Source organism: Aulonocara sp. 'chitande type north' Nkhata Bay, linkage group LG12, assembly GCF_057382095.1.
Source record: "Aulonocara sp. 'chitande type north' Nkhata Bay isolate Kocher_YH1m ecotype deep benthic linkage group LG12, A_spYH_male_GT1.1, whole genome shotgun sequence".
NCBI lineage: Eukaryota > Metazoa > Chordata > Actinopteri > Cichliformes > Cichlidae > Aulonocara > Aulonocara sp. 'chitande type north' Nkhata Bay.
The window spans coordinates 12,611,715-12,628,131 of NC_141355.1; the positions used below are offsets into that span (position 1 = coordinate 12,611,715).

At 42.3% G+C, this 16,417-nt stretch overlaps 1 protein-coding gene across 1 annotated transcript in view; it reads right to left on the reverse strand.

Moving 5' to 3' along the window:
- Positions 1–16,417, reverse strand: part of LOC147317005 (voltage-dependent N-type calcium channel subunit alpha-1B-like) — a 337,402-nt gene that overhangs the window by 178,104 nt on the left and 142,881 nt on the right. The window contains exon 19 of the mRNA XM_086313576.1: positions 3,688–3,723. Within this exon, the coding sequence (XP_086169702.1) occupies positions 3,688–3,723 (36 nt within the window). The remainder of the gene's footprint in view (positions 1–3,687; positions 3,724–16,417) is intronic.

A 16,417-nucleotide genomic window follows, 5' to 3' on the forward strand; every position in this document is an offset into this window, starting at 1 on the left:
CCAACAATTTCATCATGGAGTCATTAGATGGTAAGACTACTCCCCACCTTAATCGAATGTGACAGGCTCCCTGATGATAAGTCTGAAATCCCCACACCTGAGATCGTCAGACATTATCCACATTTCAAGCGGGTTGTGGATAAAATCCCGGCTATAGATCCATCAGCAAGCATCCTGATCTTGCTCGGTCGAGATGTACCACAGGCACACAAGAGTGATACAATGGACCCCACGATGCCCCCTACGCCCAGCATCTCGACTTGGAATAGGTGATTGTGGGAGAGGTTTGTCTCGGAAAAGCCCACAAACAAGAGTTTGTAAACGTCTATCGGTGCAACGTGCTGAGTAACGGTCGTACATCTCTGTTCGACCCTTGCACTAACAGTCTACTTATCAAAGAGAAGCTTGACACTCCAGAGCAGCATCGTCAGTTTCCAGGAGCTAACGCATCCGAAATCCTATTTGATGGGAAAGACAGCCTTGGTAAAGGGGTCTTCCAGCAAACGCCACACGACAACAAGCCTGCTATGTCTGTGGAAGACAAAGTCTTTCTGGAAATAATGGACAACGAGGTCTTCATGGACGACTCGAATAGTTGGGTGGCACCACTACCCTTCAGGTAACCAAGGCGCAAACTCCCTAACAACCGAGCCCAAGCAGTCAAGAGTCTTTTGACATTACGGCACATGCTGGAGAAGAAGCCAGACATGAAAGAAGATCTTTGAGGCAGGTCATGCTGAACCAGTACCACCACCCACTGGTGAACAAGAGTGCTGGTATTTGCCAATCTTCGGAGTTTATCATCCGTGCAACCCAGGTCAAGTACGGGCAGTGCTCGACTCCAGCACTAAGCATGATGGTGTCTCACTGAATGACATCCTGCTGAGTGGCCCTGACTTGAATAATTCACTTTTAGGAGTCCTCATCCGCTTCCGCAAGGAACCTGTAGCAGTGGCAGCAGACATAGAACAGATGTTCTATTGCTTCAAAGTCTGCCATGATCACAGAGACTTCTTACATTTCCTCTGGTTCGAGGACAATGACCCCACCAAGCGCATCACGGAGTATAGGATGACCGTGCACGTATTCGGCAACAGCCCCTCTCCCGCTGTTGGCATATACAGCTTGAGAAGAGCAGCTCTGCAAGGACAGGAAGACCACAGTGCAGAGGCAAAACAGTTTGTTCTAAATAACTTCTACGTGGACAGTGGTCTTGCTTCCTTCCCCACCAATGACAACGCCATCCGAGACCTGAAGGAAACCAAGGAGATGTTGGCTGATTCCAACATACGGCTATATAAGATAGCCTCCAACCACGACGTAGTAGTGGAGGCGTTTCCACCTGAGGAACGTGCTAAAGAGCTGAAAGACCTAGAGCTAGGTGTGGATCCGTTGCCTATGCAGAGAAGCTTAGGTCTCAACTGGCACCTTCAAACCGACAGCTTTATCTTTCTTGTCTCCCAGGAGGAGAAGCCGTTTACCCGTAGAGGTATTTCTTCCACAGTTAACAACATATTCGACCCGTTGGGGTTTGCAGCTCCTATTATAGTCCAGGGCAAGGCTATAGTCAGAGAGCTATGCACTGAGCATTGCGATTGGGACACCCCAATACCTGCTGAAAAAGTGGCACAGTGGATGTCTTGGAGAGACTCACTGAAGGCACTCGAGCAAGAGGAAGTCTGGGAAAACAAAAAATGTCCAACTTACCTACTGATTGGTTGACCCAATCTCCTCCTTTCACCCAAGTTGGTTTGAGAAAAAATGATAGGGATGACTTGCCGCATTTTGGATAGTATGTTGCTCAAGATGCATTCCCCTAGTCTTTCACACAAAGTGCTCACCACGCTGATGGCAGAGGTCGCAGCTATCATGAATGCCCGGCCAATAGTCCCCGTGTCTTCCAATCCAGACATCCCAACCATACTCACCCCTGCTATGCTTTTAACACAAAAGGTGGACTCTGTGTCTGCTCCTTTGGAAGACATTGACCTCAAGGATCTCTACCAAAGTCAGTGGAAGCAAGTTCAAAGCCTTGTGGATTCCTTCTGGAAAAGATGGCGTCAAGAGTACCTGATGACACTCCAGCCGAGAAGGAAATGGCAAGCAGAACAAGCCAGCCTGCAAGTTGGAGATGTTGTGCTCCTAAAGGAAAAAGAGGTTAAACGAAATCAATGGCCCACAGGACTTGCGGTAAATACCTTTCCGGGTCAAGACAGCAGGGTCTGGAAAGTGGAGGGTAGAGTTGTTCAAGGAAGCACCCCCAGGGTGTATTCGAGACCCACCACTGAAGTTGTGTTGTTACTAAGAGGGACATAGTGGTATAGTACTCTATACCAGGCAGGGAGTGTGCTGCCCCTTTAAGGCAGGCATGATAATTTGGGTGTGTGTTTTTTGTACCAGCCGACTTGCCAGGGAAAAACAGTCCTTTAGCCAAACTGTTGTCTGTTCCACTGTTCGTTTGCTTTTTCTTGCTGAGCCTGAGAGAGCACATGCCTGTAAGTAGTTGCTATCTATTTTGTAAGCTTTCCAGCGTTAGTTTTGTGTAGCAGTTTAGAGTTTTGTGTGAGAAACTTTCTTTTGTGAGGAAAAACGGCCGTGATGCTAACACGCTAGCCCGTCTATGGGATTTCCTGTGTAATGTTAGCATTAAGCTAATAGCTAAATGCGTGGGCCTAATAAACAGTGAAGTCTAGATATGCTCGTGTTTATGTGTTATATACATTGTAATTCATGGCTTGATGTTTGATGTTGTAAAGAAAATGCAATTACAGCAGAAATGTAATATTTTATTTTTGTTTCCGTACCAGTTTTACAGTGCTTCTACAGTAAACATCTAAAACCTATCCGCTGACTCCTGGATGTTTATTGTGGACCTGTTAGCTATCTGCCAAGCTTCTGCCATGCTAGAAACCAGCTTCACACCCTAGTGAGGGCAGAATAGTAACTATATTCTGAATATCACCATTTAAAACAGTAACTGTAACGGCATACAGTTACTCATATTTTGTATTTTAAATACGTAATGCCGGTACATGTATTCCGTTACTCCCCAACACTGACTCTAGTTTACATCATGGCAGACAGAGTACCTACATGCAAAATAATTTACTGTATGACGAAGGTGCAATGGAGCTTTCAACAACAAGCTAAATTTATCACAGTATACTGTGGAGACAGCTCATTCATGAATATGCCTCAACTGGCCAAGCATGGCTACATTACCATGCTTTGACATCCTATGATTTTTTTGTCAATTTGTGTTTAATACGCGGCTTTGAAATGGCTGGAAGCATACACTGTTCAAAGTGTATGACCTACACTGAACCATTTAGATTATAATAATGGGAAATTATATATTTCAGTGTCATTAATGTCAGGAAGCCAATCTGATCACAACACAGTTAAGGACAAACTTTATCCCAGGTTTTTAAAATGCCATCATCCTGCAAGTGTATTCCTTGTGCTCAACACATTGCACTACACTCATGTTAAGAGGTGGATGGAAAACATGGAACTGGACTTGTTGGATGAACAGAAAGCCTGCAACATAGTATGTATGATGAGAATGCAGGGCAGCTGTTTTACTTAAGCATTCTTGCTTTCAGAATGTCAATGATGACACTATGATCATGTATGCATGTAACTGGCACTGTCATCCACCTTGTTCACAGACAACTGGGTTTTTACCTCAGGTAGTGATGGACTGGGGTGCAGACATAACTCCTACAAACACATAAAGGGAGCAACATTGAAATACACAGAGGGAGAGAAGGAATTTCAAATGGACAGAAAAGGCAAAAGCACAGAGAAGGCAAATTAGCTTTAGGGAAACTCATAGGAGGAGGAACATGTAGATCAAAGACACTAAATTGCACAAGGAGAATGTTTTCCTGAAAGTGAGCAAGCGAACAAGTGAGCAATTTAGGTGTTCAGAGAGTGATATGATTGCATTAGCAATAAATTTAATAACACTCTATATTAACAGTTACACACTATATAGAACCACTTTATAGAATTATATTTGTTCGCAGATGTTTGCAGCTATCAGCAAATAGTTATCAGCTATTTTGAAACAAAAAAAAAAAACCACTTTTTATCCATAACAATACTATACAATACAATTTTATTTATATAGCACATTTAAAAACCCGAAGGCACACCAAAGTGCTTCACAGTAATATGTAGAGTCAACATAAGTCAATAAAAGGGTACAAATTGGGCACTAGCACAGACAGGATAGAGGCACTAACAGACCAGGAGAGTTAGATAAATACAAAATCTGCTAAGAAGACAAAAACAGCAGTAAAATTAATAAAAAATAATAAATTTAATAAAAGATTTAAAAGTTTAAAATTTAAAGGATTTAAAAGGGTATTAACTGGTCAGGAAAGCAAAGTCAAATAAATATGCTTTTAATCTTGATTTAAAGGATTGGATAGAGTCCAAGGCTCGAATAGAAGCAGGGAGGCTATTCCAAAGGTTGGGTGCAGCTGAAGCAAAGGCACGATCGCCTCTGGTCTTCAGTCTGAACTTAGGTTGGGCCAGGAGTAATTGACCTGATGATCTTAATGCACGACAAGGAGTGTACAAATTGAGGAGGTCAGTGAGATAGCTGGGCGCAATGTTATTCAGGATTTTAAAAGCGAGTAGCAAGATTTTAAACTCAATGCAATATTTGATTGGTAACCAGTGTAGATCAACAAGAGCCAGAGTAATAGGGTCAAATTTTCTAGTTCCAGTAAGAAGGCGAGCCGCAGCATTCTGAACAAGTTGCAGCCATCGAAGAGAGAAGGCTTGGAGACCACAGTAGAATTACAATAATCTCACCCAGAGGTCACAAAAGCGTGGATAAGTTTTTCCAGGTCCCTGTGTGGTATATAATGCTTAGCTTTAGAAATCTGGCGCAGTTGAAAAAAAAACAGATTTAACTCCAGATGATACTTGCTTATCGAGCTTAAAGGAGCTATCCAAATAGACACCCAGGTTACGCATAGAATCAGAGAGAGAGAGAGTTAGCTAGGGGCCCCAGCAGGGCAACAAGCTGGTCTCGAGGCATATGGTGGTCGAACACCATAACTTCAGTTTTTCTCTCATTTAAAATGAGAGAATTTTCTGACAGCCAATCTTTAACCTCTCTCAGGCAATTGTACAGGAGTTCAGTGATGCTGATAAATCATCAGCCAGTTGACAATAGATTTGAATGTCATCAGCGTAAAAGTGATAAGAAATATTGTATTTTTCACATATGGAGCCCAAGGGTAGCATATACAAAGAGAATAATAAAGGGCCCAATACAGACCCCCTGGGGCACACCACAGCAGAGAGGGACAACAGAGGAAGAGTATCCTCCCATCACAACAGAGAAGGATCTATCTGTGAGGTAAGAATTAAACCAGTTAAGGGCAGAACACTTGATGCCTACAACATGCTCTAGCCTCCTCAAGAGTATATTATGATCAACCATCCCATATGGAAAAGATATATATAAATCTTATAACGTTTTTATCTGTCTTGTATGAAACTTGTATGAAAAGAATACAAGAGTGAAAACATATATAAGATCCCTTGAAAAATTATACAATGAAACTTGTATGTTTTGTATACTTACTAAAAAAATATATGAAAGTAATGAGAAAGTGGCCACTTTCATGAGTAAATCATGTAAGCCTTATATGATTTATATATGATTTACTCATGAAAGTGGCCACTTTCATGAGTAAATCATATATGTTTTTACTATTTCTTTTCCATATGGGATGCCAAAGGCTGAAGACAGATCCAATGAAACTTAAACGGCAAGGTGACCAGAGTCAGCAAATACAAGAAGATCATTATAGACTCTTAGCAGTGCCGTTTCAGTGCTATGGTGTGGCTTAAAGCCAGACTGGTATTTGTCAGTGATATTATTTGCAACTAAGTAAGCCTGTATTTGGAGAAAGAAGGCTTTCTCTAAAATTTTTTGATAAAAACGGAAGCTTCGAGATCGGCCTATAATTGTCAGGGTCTTTCTGATCGAAATTACTTTTTTTAAGAATGGGGTGCACTGCCGCATGTTTAAAGGCACTCGGGACACAGCCCACAAACAATGATAAATTCATTAAGAATAAGATGCAAGGCCCAATTTCCTCAAAACCTTCCTTGATAATTCGGGATGGAAGGATATCGTGCACAGAATTTGAGTTTCTCAGTTGTTCAATTATTCCCTTAAGAGTGAGGAGTGATAACAGCTCAAAGTGAGAAAAGGTGGACATGCATCCTAAAGCACAAGAGAGTGAGAGTGTGAAGCCTTCAGTAATAAAACTTTTCCACTAAAATGATTAAGAAATTGCTCACAGAGAGCCTGAGGTTACGTCCACACGTACCTGGGTATTTTTGAAAACGCAGATTTTTCTATGCGTTTGCACCTTTCGTCCACACGTAAACAGCGTTTTTGGTCACTGAAAACTGAGATTTTTAAAAACTCCGTCCAGAGTGGATATTTTTGAAAACTCCATTTTTGCATTTACGTGTGGACGAGAAAAACGGAGAAAACGCAGCGTCAAAGGTGTGCGCATTTTTTGACGTAACACTGTGCGCCACGTTATTGTTTCGGTGAAATAAATTTCTACAATACTGTTACTTGTACTCTCTGCAGTGTTTAAATGCTTACATATACACACACAGTTACTGTCCCTCCACACATACGACTCGGTTCTGCTTCTATGTCCAGCTTTGTTTACTTTTTCCCACCGAGGCTTCTAGACTTCTGATTGACCAACATTTCTGCACGGTTAGGAATATATCGCCACCTGTTGCTTTGGTATGTTCCTAGCAGCATTTTCCTTCATTTCTGCCTTTCCGTGTGGACGGGATTATTTTTTAAAACGAAAATGGAAAATCTCCGTTTTCAAAAATACCCGTGTACGTGTGGACGTAGCCTGAGCGTTCTTGTCCATTTGCTGTTATGTAACTCCATAACAGCAAATGCTATTTATGGTCTCCTCACAAGAATGATAAGAGAAATAAACTAAGCCAATATGGCATGTCTGTTAGTACAGAGACACACATGTTAATATGATCTCTGGTCTCCCACTCAGAGACACAGGTCTCCAAGTGTCCAGCATTCAGACGGCTACCTGAGGACACTCATGTGAGAGAAAATCTGCTCACACAGATATGTAGAGTCAAATACTGTCAAGGCCTCTGCAATGTTCTGAAGACAGTTAAACTTCAGGTAGTGATGTCCAGCAGGTGAAAATGCAAGCTCCATGAACACGCACAGCTGTGGATTCCAGCTGCTTCAATGTTGCATTAACTGGCGTTAACTCAGCCAGTTAATGCGAGACAAATCTAGCTGCTCATTAAAGATTTCTGGTTTGATCAGAAAATAAAACATTGGTCCATACACCTGAAAGTCCCAAAAATGCATTGTGTCTTGAGTCTACGGATGTATCCGTGTATTTCCATGGTGCTGATGCTGCGCTGAGCGGACAGCTCCTGAAGCTTTTGAAGTATCGGAATGTGGAAAGCTAACAACGCCCCTCTTACCAGTAGGCTAAGTTATTTTTAGCCAATTACAAGTTGAATCTGGTACTTGGGGTTGTTAGTTAAGATACCGTCATTAAGAAGAGGCACAACTAATGTGTCTATGCGAGCTGATTTGCGATGTGCACCGCTGGCGCGGCCATTTATTTTTTGATGCACCTTCTCAGATTAATTCACTGCGTGTCGTGCCCAGGGCTGAACTGGGACAAAAAAAACAGCCCGGGCATTTTGACTACAGACCGGCCCACCAGGTATTAAAGCCATAAAGCCTTTGAGTGAAAACAAACGCGATTGTGACAGTGATGTACAGTCTTGTTGGTATATGTATGATTTCTATACATTTTACACCAGCTAAAAACTTTGGTTGTAAGATTCAGATAATTATTTAATAACAGCCAGACATTTTAAATGAAAATAAGAAAGTATTTCTTTGTGCCCCCCTTTCCCTGTTAATGCCCCACCTGGCCCCCTGGCAAAACTTTGCTAGACCCGCCCCTGCACAGTTACCAGCTGTCAGCTATTTAGAAAATGACATTGGTGTTTTTTGTCTCTCAGAAACAGTTCATAACTTCCCTTCAACTCATTCATGTCACCTAAAAGGTAAACCTGTTTCTCCATCACCTGTTCAGCTCTGATGATTCAGTAAGGACATCTCCTGGTTTCATCTTCTTGTTTCCCTCTCACCAGATAACCAAACCGATATCATGACCAGCTGTGGCTCCAGCAAACCTCAGCTGATACTAGAAATGAATATTAAATAAATTCTAACAACAGCTGATCAAGCTTAAACGTGCTGCTGTTATTTAGTGCGACATCCGGCGGTTTTCTCTTTTCGGCGCAAAGTGGGCGATAAACAAACAAGAGAGAAAAGCCGATCAGCTGATCATTGATCAGTTTCATGATTGACTAGCAACGGGGGGGGAGAATGAGAGAAGAAGAGGCAGCTGTGCAGCAAAGACAAAGAATAACTCCACCTTTGTGTCTTTTTTCATTCTAGCTGAAGTCCGGGACAAACTGCGTCCCCTCTCAGCTCAACACGAAACGCGTAATAATTTCTCTGAATGCGGGACGATTCAGTCTTTTTACGGGACGGTTGGCAGCTCTACTAACTAACCTTATGAATTAAATAAAGTTCAACATCAGTAACATCATAGCACCCACCCAGCTGTATAGAAACTCCGTCATGCTAGCTAGTACGCAGTACGAGTTATTGCAACTGACTGTAAAAAGTCAGCACAATGAAAATAAACTTCACCTAAACTTGGTTTATATCTGACCCAGACAGACTGCAGGTCATAACTTCTTACCTGAAGTTCAGTTCACCTGACGCTCGGACCGGCGGCCACCTCGGGTCTCTCCTCGTCCTGCCTCCGATCTCCCTCATCCACGTGCTGGCTTGTACTAAAACAACATCTGCCTTTAGTTTTTTAAGCTGGTTAAATATCTTTAACGTCTTCTCTCTTTAACGTCTTCTCAATAACTGTAACAGTTAGTTTCTCATTCATTTTTCATTTGTTCCTTGGTAACTAATCATAAATCGTTTACCTAATTGTAAAGTGTAACTGTAAAGAAACCTAACTTGTTTCACTCTTATAAGCAGGGAGGCGCCCGCTCACTGGGCAGACATCGGCCAACATTTTCCTTGTTTACTGCCACTTGCCAATAAGGAAATGATATCCATTGATGTTAGTGGCCATTGAGAAAAACAAAACAAACAAAAAAGGGTATAGATATCAATTATTGGCCAAACTGTTATTTTCAACAAGAATGTGTCAGTAAGTCAATATTGGCTAAGCAGAGCAACACTGGCATACTATATGTTATCCACTATGCAACAAATATGAAAACAATGCAGAAAAGATGCTTAAGATAATTTAGAAGATAAAACAGCAGCTCTGATTCATGCTTCTATTCTCAAAACAGTTTAATGTAATTGCAGCAGAGTGCAAATCACAGCTGAGCAAACTGTGTGGAATAACAGAATATCTGTTTAGTCAGAACTAATTATTGACTACTGATAAAAATCACTATCAGCCACAAGTATCTGCTTTCAATTTCTGCCATAATGGCCATGGTTTCATAGTCTGGGAATGGGTAATGAACACACTTGTGTCTTTCAGCTGTTCAGACTTACAGTATCTTCATTCTAAGTTCTGTCTAAGTTAATATAAGGCCAGGATAACAGGTCCTCTTGATTGCTGACAAAACGTTGATAGTAGAGGTACAAAAAGTACAAAAATGCACTCAAAGACAGAAAGTAAAAAGTAGCAGTTTGAAGGACAATACCAGCTGTTCTTTTGCAAAGTTAACTTATACAGCATGATCAATCATGGAGACACAAACTTTTTTTGGCTTTGCCTCCACAACTAAACAGAAAAAAATAATACTATATTCAATGGTTAAAGGAGGTGGGGAACCCTAAGATCAGTCCATGAACACCACAGCCACTGGGCACCAGTCCATCCAAGTACTTTACTATAAATTCACCACAGCAGGGCAACCTAACCTGTTTACCTACACTAAACTGCGGGGGATTTTCATGCAACTTTTGAATGACAAAGTTAGTATACTAACTTTAATAGTGCGCATGCGCCAACCAGCGTGCAGCCTGTTACAGTCGCTCCTGCTTTTCTCTTAGTTTAGCTCTTTTTTCTTACGTATTCTTTTTTTTTCTGACTTGTATTTTCATCCGTTTTCTATCTCTTACTCAATCATGTGGATTGAGAGAGTTTTTGTTCTTCTGGTGGCCGTGGAACTGTTACTTTTATCAAGGAACGGAACCGCGGCACATCTCCTACACTCACGGACTGTTTACTCCAGAGATCAGCTGATCGCCCTGATGCCGGCCGGCTCGCTGGCCAGGCCCGCAGAAGTACCAGCTGAAATTTGGAGGAAAACACATCGGGGATGCAGAGGTCAAGGACAGAAAAGAAGAAAAAAGGTGACGGTGAGACAGCGGAGGCTCGAAGCGAGGAGGAGGTATAAACCATGTCTGCCGTCTATCGTGATGGGAAATGTGCGATCGTTGGCAATTAAAATCGACGAGCTCTCAGCACTGGTACGGAGTCAGAGGGAATACCGAGAGTGTAGCCTGATGTGTTTCACCGAATCATGGCTGCACCAGGACATTCCCGACGAGAATGCTTCCGTGGAAGGCTTCCACACTGTTCGGGTGGACAGGGACAGCATCGCTAGCGGTAAGCGGAAAGGAGGTGGGCTTGCTGTTTTAGTTAACAACCGGTGGTGTAACCCTGCCAACATAACAATCAAGGAAAGGATTTGTTGCCCGGACACTGAACTGTGTGCTGTTGGACTCAGGCCGTATTATTTACCCAGGGAATTCTCTCACGTCATCTTGGTGGCTGTTTATGTTCCTCGCTCTGCTAACCCCACAGCTGCATGTGACACTATCCACTCTGCAATAGCTCGGTTACAGACTCAGCACCCGAATGCCTTTATTGTGATCTCGGGTGACTTCAACCATGTATCACTGGACAATACACTACCAACATTCAAACAATATGTGGACTGTCCCACCAGGGGAGAGGAAATTTTAGACTTACTGTATGCTAACGTCAAGGATGCATACAGCTCCTCCTCCCTCCCCCCACTTGGTAGGTCAGATCATAACCTGATTCACCTCACCCCCCGCTATGTGCCAATTGTGAGGAGGGAACCTGTGACCACCAGGACTGTTAGGAGGTGGTCAGAGGAGGCAATAGCGGAACTACAGGGCTGTTTCGAGGTGACCGACTGGGAAACACTCTGTGAGCCTCACGCCGAGGACATCAATGGGCTTACTTAGTGTATCACAGACTACATAACTTTCTGCACCGACTCCATTGTTCCAGCTCAGACTGTTCATTGTTACCCAAATAACAAGCCGTGGGTGACTAAGGACATCAAAGCCCTCCTCAACAACAAGAAGAGGGCTTTCAGAGGGGGCAACAAAGAGGAGGTGAGGAAGATCCAGGTGTTACTAAAGGACAAGATCAGAGAGGCTAAGGACAATTACAGGAGGAAGCTGGAGTGGAAACTCCAGCAGAACAGCATGAGAGAGGTGTGGAGGGGCATGAAGACCATCACTGGATTCAGGCCAACCAACAGCAGGGGAGCTGAGGGAGGTGAGAATAGAGCCAACGAGTTGAATCTGTTTTTCAATAGATTTGACACCACAGTGTCTGCTCCCACCCCCACAACCTCACCTGTAGTCAGCCTGGAATCCAGAGCCACACCACTGTGCCAGCCTCTCTCTTCACATGGCGCTGTTGCCTCCTGTGAGATTCCTGACACCCCTCCCCCACCCATCACCTTCACTCAATACCAGGTTGAGATGCAAATGAGGAGACTTCACTCAGGCAAGTCTGCTGGACCAGACGGAGTGAGTCCCCTTGTCCTCAAGACCTGTGCCCCTCAGCTGTGTGGAGTCTTTCATAAACTGTTTATGCTGAGTCTGAGTCTGCAGAGGGTCCCAGTGATGTGGAAGACATCATGCCTCGTCCCTGTACCAAAGACGCCACGTCCCAGTGGCCCCCAGGATTACAGGCCCGTGGCACTGACCTCTCACATCATGAAGACCCTGGAAAGGCTCATCCTGGACCAGCTGCGACCCATAGTAAGACCACATCTGGATCCCCTTCAGTTTGCTTATCAGCCTCGTCTCGGAACTGAGGACGCCATCATCTACCTGCTCAATCGTGTCTACACCCATCTGGACCAGCCGGCGAGCACTGTGAGAGTCATGTTTTTTGACTTTTCCAGTGCTTTCAACACCATCAGGCCGACCCTCCTGGGTGATAAGTTAGCAGCGATGCAGGTGGATGCTTCTCTGGTGTCCTGGATTGTTGATTACCTGACAGGAAGACCACAATATGTACGTCTCCCACAGTGTGTGTCTGACAAGGTGATCAGCAACACAGGGGCACCACAGGGGACTGTCCTCTCCCCCTTCCTCTTCACCCTCTACACCACAGACTTCAGCCACTGCACAGAGACCTGCCATCTTCAGAAGTTTTCTGATGACTCTGCGGTGGTTGGATGCATCAGCAGGGATGATGAGACAGAGTACCGGGCTGTGGTCGACTCCTTTGTCACGTGGTGTGAGCAGAATCATCTGCAGCTCAACGTGGCAAAGACCAAGGAACTGATCGTGGACTTCAGGAAGACCAGGAAACACTTGACCTCTGTTTCAATCCAGGGGGTCAGTGTTGACATTGTGGAGGACTATAAATACCTTGGAGTACACATTGACAATAAACTGGACTGGGCTAAAAACACCACAGCACTTTACAGGAAGGGCCAGAGTCGTCTCTATTTTTTGAGGCGACTGAGGTCCTTCAACATATGCCGGAAAATGCTGAGGATTTTCTATGAGTCTGTTGTGGCCAGTGCGATCCTCTATGCTGTTGCATGCTGGGGGAGCAGGCTGAGGGTCGCAGATGCCAACAGACTCAATAAACTAATCCGTAAGGCCAGCAATGTTGTGGGGATGGAGCTGGACTCCCTCAAGGTGGTGTCGGAGAGGCGGATGCTGTCCAAGATAAAGACAATGTTGGATAACACCTCCTACCCACTCCATGACATGCTGGTCAGTCACAGGAGCATGTTCAGTGAGAGACTGAGATGACCGAAAAGCACCACTGAATGACACAGGAAATCTTTCCTGCCTGTGGCCATCTCCCTGTACAACGCATCCACTTAACACACTGTTTGCTGCTATAACTACACATGTTTCTTTTTCAGCTATTTATTTATGAGTGACTTATGTATGTATGTATGTATATATATGTATATATTGTACTATTCTTAGTTAGTGTATTGTCTGTCTTGTCTTAATGTTGGTTTATAATGGAGCACTGTAACAAAAAATAATTTCCCCCAGGGATCAATAAAGTATTCTGATTCTGATTCTTAAGTTTGTTTTGCAGAACATTTCAATACGAAAAAATAAAAAAAGGTAACAACCTTCACATCATATATAGATCAAATATCTGATTTAACAAGTAAGGACATTACATGTGCTTTAAATTTCCACTTCACTGAATAGCACTGAGCAGTCCTTAATTTTAAATATGACCTACTGTCCTGACCTTCCTCTCCTGCCCTGTCGTTCTTACAACTTTCTCCATCTTTGAGTGGCAATATCTTGCACCCTCCCTGGGAAATACAGCAGCTGTATCTTCAGCAAGTATCTTCAAAATGTTTTAATTTAAATTACCCACCACCTAAAAATGTTATTCCCTTTGTACTCTCTACCTAAATGCCGAAGAAATGCAACCACAACTTATGAAGATCTGCATGAAAAACAGTTGAAAAGTGATTTTTTGTTGTTGTTGTTTTTATGTGTTTTTGTATGTCTAATATGTTTGCTTATATTGGTGAACGGGCTGTAGTCGACTGGATTTATGAAGGGGTTACATATAAAATAAAGAAACTATTTGCTTTGCAAGCATCATAATGACTCTGACTCATTGTGGATTATTGTGCCTGCATTAAAACCAATCCAATCCAGAAAACAAATGTGTGAAGCCTGTACTAACACTGCATTATTTTGGTCACTCTTCTCCTTTATCCACTATGATCAGTTTTGAATTTCTAATTTGCACTGCTCTTGGTAGAATGCTGGTCATTACTGAAATAAACTTGTTACAACTTTGTTTAAAAGTCTGAACTTTGCGTACCCATCATCAGTGTACCTGACATGGGTAACTTGCACATCTGTAGAGGTACTATTAATAACATATTCAGGTGCTGGAGTAACACAAGCAACCATCTATACTAGAGATGGCACGATACCACTTTTTTATGTCCGATACCGATATCATAAATTTGGATATCTGCCGATACCGATATGAATCCGATATAGTGTTTTTTAATCAACAAAACTGTTTTTTAAATATCTTGCTGCATTTTGTATAAGTTCATACTCAAGTTTAAAACAACAACTACACTAAAGCTATTCTGTTATACCTGTATGCAAAAAAAAAAATTTCATAGTTCAGCAATACTGATCAATCTAATAAACTTAAACCTACACCATCCTCCCTATTCTGGTATTTTAAAGAGTACTTAGCATAAATATTAAGCAACCTAACTAATAGGGTTCCAACTCCCAGCAACAACAAAAATAAATAAATAAAAAATAGGGAACCACCCCTCACGCTCCACCTCATGATGCTTAATCGACGTAATCAACCTTAATTTGATGGAGTGTGAAAAAAAATGCACAGAAATCAATTCTTTTTCAAGAAATATTAAATAGATTCAACATCTTTCTTCAACAAAATTGCAGACTGCACAGATGGTACCTTCCCAAAGGAAAAAGTACTATAGCTTACTAGGGTATATATATTAGACTTAATAGTTACTATATGCAGTAATGGACTTCTATACATTTTACATCAGATTAAAACTTTGGGTGTAAGATTCAGATAAATATTAAATAATTAAAAGCGAGACATTTTAAATGAGAATAAGAAAGAAAAGTATGTCTTTGTGTCCCCTTTTCCCTGTTAATGCCCTATCGGCCCCCCTGGCTAAACTTTGCTAGATGCGCCCCTGCACAGTTACCAGCGTCAGCTACGTAGAAAAAGATCCTGGAGTAGAAAGTAATATTAAATACATTCTAACAACAGCTGATCAAGCTTAAACGTGCTGCTGTTGTTCAGCCGCTGGTTTCCTCTTTCTGGTGCAAAGTGGGCCAAAAGCAAACAAGAGACACAGACTCGCGACAGAAAAGCCGATCAGCTGATCATTAAGCAGTTTCATGATTGAAGTAGCAGCCGGAGAGCGAGAGGCAGTCGCTCGTTAAGCTTAATGCAGGAATGCTTTACAAACATTCAGAGATGGACTTACACACTTGCTTTACTTCTCTCGGGGATAACTTTGTCGGAGATGAAATGCCGGGTTGCTAGCGAAGCTCCAAATGCTATCCAGACCACCGACAGGTCCCGCATGCCACAGCCGCTCTATCACGTGATGCATACTGCTCCGACGTGCTAACGTTCTGAGGTGAGTTACGGCGTGTTGCAAGTTTTGTGAGGTGCTTTCGTGATATTTAATGGATCGGATTACATTTTTTATTTTTCTCCGATATCCGATCCAGTAATTTAGGTCAGTATCGGACCGATACCGATACGTAATATCGGATCGCTCCATCTCTAATCTATACAATGTCTTTTTGTGAAGAACTCCCTTCATTTAGCAAGACAAAACACAAATAATTTTGTATTACAATAATTCAGGTGCTTAAATATCTCGACTGCAATCACCCACTTAAATCTTGCAGAATTATATTCATAACAAAAACAACAAAAAACCACTACATTATAATTTGATATTTTAAGTTGTGATTAAAAGCTATCATTGTTCATAAGTGTCAGTTATTATCTTTCTACTATTTAAATTCAATAACTAAATATCAGGTTTAAATTATTTCTAAACCACTGTACCTTTACATTTTACACTATGCCCCAACATACACTGAACAATAAAATAGCCAGCTTGGAAAATGAGTCAAACCTGCAGTTATACATCCACATACATGGTTTAAGCAGGAAATCTAAACTGTACAGAAGAGGTAGGGCAGACACTGAAAAGAAATCAGCAAAAGGTGATGATAATAAAGAGTTAAGAGCTGACAGTCACTCACGACACTTGTCGATTACAAGTAAAATCAGTAAAAAATACACACGTAATTTTACTGACACATACAACTCTGTCACAAGGTATGAGTGATAAGAGCCCCCATGTCATTTTAGGCACAAAGGCAGAATGACAAAAAGGTTTACCTGATAAGAGTACAGTGTTTAACGTCAACAGGAGAGGGATGTGGGGACGTTAATGACAGAACTTCAAAGTTGTAAAAATAACTCACAGTGAGCTAATGCTGCAG